A 1,715-nucleotide genomic window follows, 5' to 3' on the forward strand; every position below is an offset into this window, starting at 1 on the left:
ACTCTCATATTTTTTGGAAGGGGCAAAGAGGACCTCTTCTTTTGATTCATAAAAAAAAAGTTGGGAAAAAGCCTCTCCTTCTGTTGGGGGAAGTCGCTGTGCGCGAAGTATTTTTTGGCTTCCTGTTTCATGATGAATCTCTGCAAATCAGGCTTGACAAGTCAGTAGCGCTCTCAAGATTATTTTGTCTTGTATAATTTCTCAGGATACATGTGGGTCAGTACATAGAGAAAAGAAAACAAGGTGCAGCGGTATGTAGCATGTTGGGATGATCTGGAGCCCAAGAAAATTGGAAAAAATTATGTTATGGAGGATGTACAACAAAGAAACAGAAAAGAGCCATGAAAAACCCATTCTCCGTGCGCCACAAAGGGAGCGCAAGTTCAGCCTTCCCCCGGGGGCCCCTATCTGCGCGATGAAACTGTTCGAGTTGAGCAGCCGCGCCGGGGCAGAGAGATGCTGCGTCAGCCGCAGTCTCCCGCCAATAGGTTTCACCACGCCCCCGCCCGGTTGTGAGCCTGGTGCAGCACGCTTGGGCGTCACCACGGTAAGTGAAGTGCGCGGAATTACACCTCTCCTTGGACGGTAAGTCTCATATCAGGCCTGCAGTATCGATCTTGAACTTTCGGGTCAACTAACGAGCCCGGTTTGCCTCCCCACCAATCTGCTCACAGACTCTTTCTTCTATCATGCCATCCAAGATTCCGATCGTCAAGAAGCGCACCAAGCCGTTCATGTGGGTCAAAGATTCCAACACACTTCACTTCGCTTTCCGAGAACGTTTCTAATGCCCTTTCTTTTCTATCTTACCATCAGTCGGCATCAATCCGACCGATATGCATCGGTCAAACAGGCATGGCGCAAACCCAAAGGTATTGACAACCGAGTCCGTCGACGTTTCAAAGGTCAACTACCTATGCCATCCATCGGATACGGTTCCAACAAAAAGACCCGACACCTGATGCCCAATGGCTACAAGAAATTTGTCGTCAACAACCCTGGAGAAGTCGACCTGCTTCTGATGCACAACACCACCTTTGCTGCTGAGATCGCCCACAACGTCTCGGCCCGAAAGCGAATCGAAATCATCGAGAAAGCTCGCATTCTTGGTGTCAAAGTTACCAACGCTGCCGCCAAACTGAGATCTGAAGAGTAATCGATTGGACCCTCATATTGTTCTGGCTCTTGTATGCTATCCTCGACATCATTTTACTTTGAAACCTCATGACCAAAACACATGAACTTAAGTTCGACCGCATTCCGGGTCCGTCCAGCCTTGTTGCTGCAGACTTTCTTGCCCGATGGGTCGATACTGCTTTGCCAAATCAAGCACACTCCCTTGTCATTACATATCTCAATCCCCGAGTGCCTTAAGTACCCCGATCCCATAGTCAAAAGCTATTTTGAGCCATTGAGATTTGACTGAATCGTGAGTATCAACTGCCCACAGCAGTATGCCCCACGAGTGAGTTTGGCTCTTTTATGCCAACCTCCATCTGATTATGAGCAACTCCTGCAATGAACAACGTCATTCGAAGATTCTGTTGCTCCTTGAGTGGTCGTGGATTGGATCCGCGGCGGGAATAAGTCTAGAAACTGAACTGACAGATTCTGATCTTCCAAAAGTTTTTGGTGGGGATTTTGCAATTTTGACCCTGTTCCCAATGGCAAAGGACTGGTCATCATATTGAAATATCATATGACTGCTGTGTTGG

General features: G+C 47.9%; 1 protein-coding gene across 1 annotated transcript; it reads left to right on the forward strand.

Moving 5' to 3' along the window:
- Window positions 1–689: 689 nt before the first annotated feature.
- On the forward strand, window positions 690–1,156 carry PtA15_8A602 (uncharacterized protein; the record flags this gene model as incomplete). Its single annotated transcript, XM_053172049.1, has 2 exons — window positions 690–736; window positions 817–1,156. The coding sequence occupies 2 exons, from the start codon at window positions 690–692 to the stop codon at window positions 1,154–1,156; spliced, it is 387 nt and encodes a 128-aa protein (XP_053023251.1).
- Window positions 1,157–1,715: the final 559 nt, after the last annotated feature.

Source organism: Puccinia triticina, chromosome 8A (assembly GCF_026914185.1).
Source record: "Puccinia triticina chromosome 8A, complete sequence".
Lineage (NCBI taxonomy): Eukaryota > Fungi > Basidiomycota > Pucciniomycetes > Pucciniales > Pucciniaceae > Puccinia > Puccinia triticina.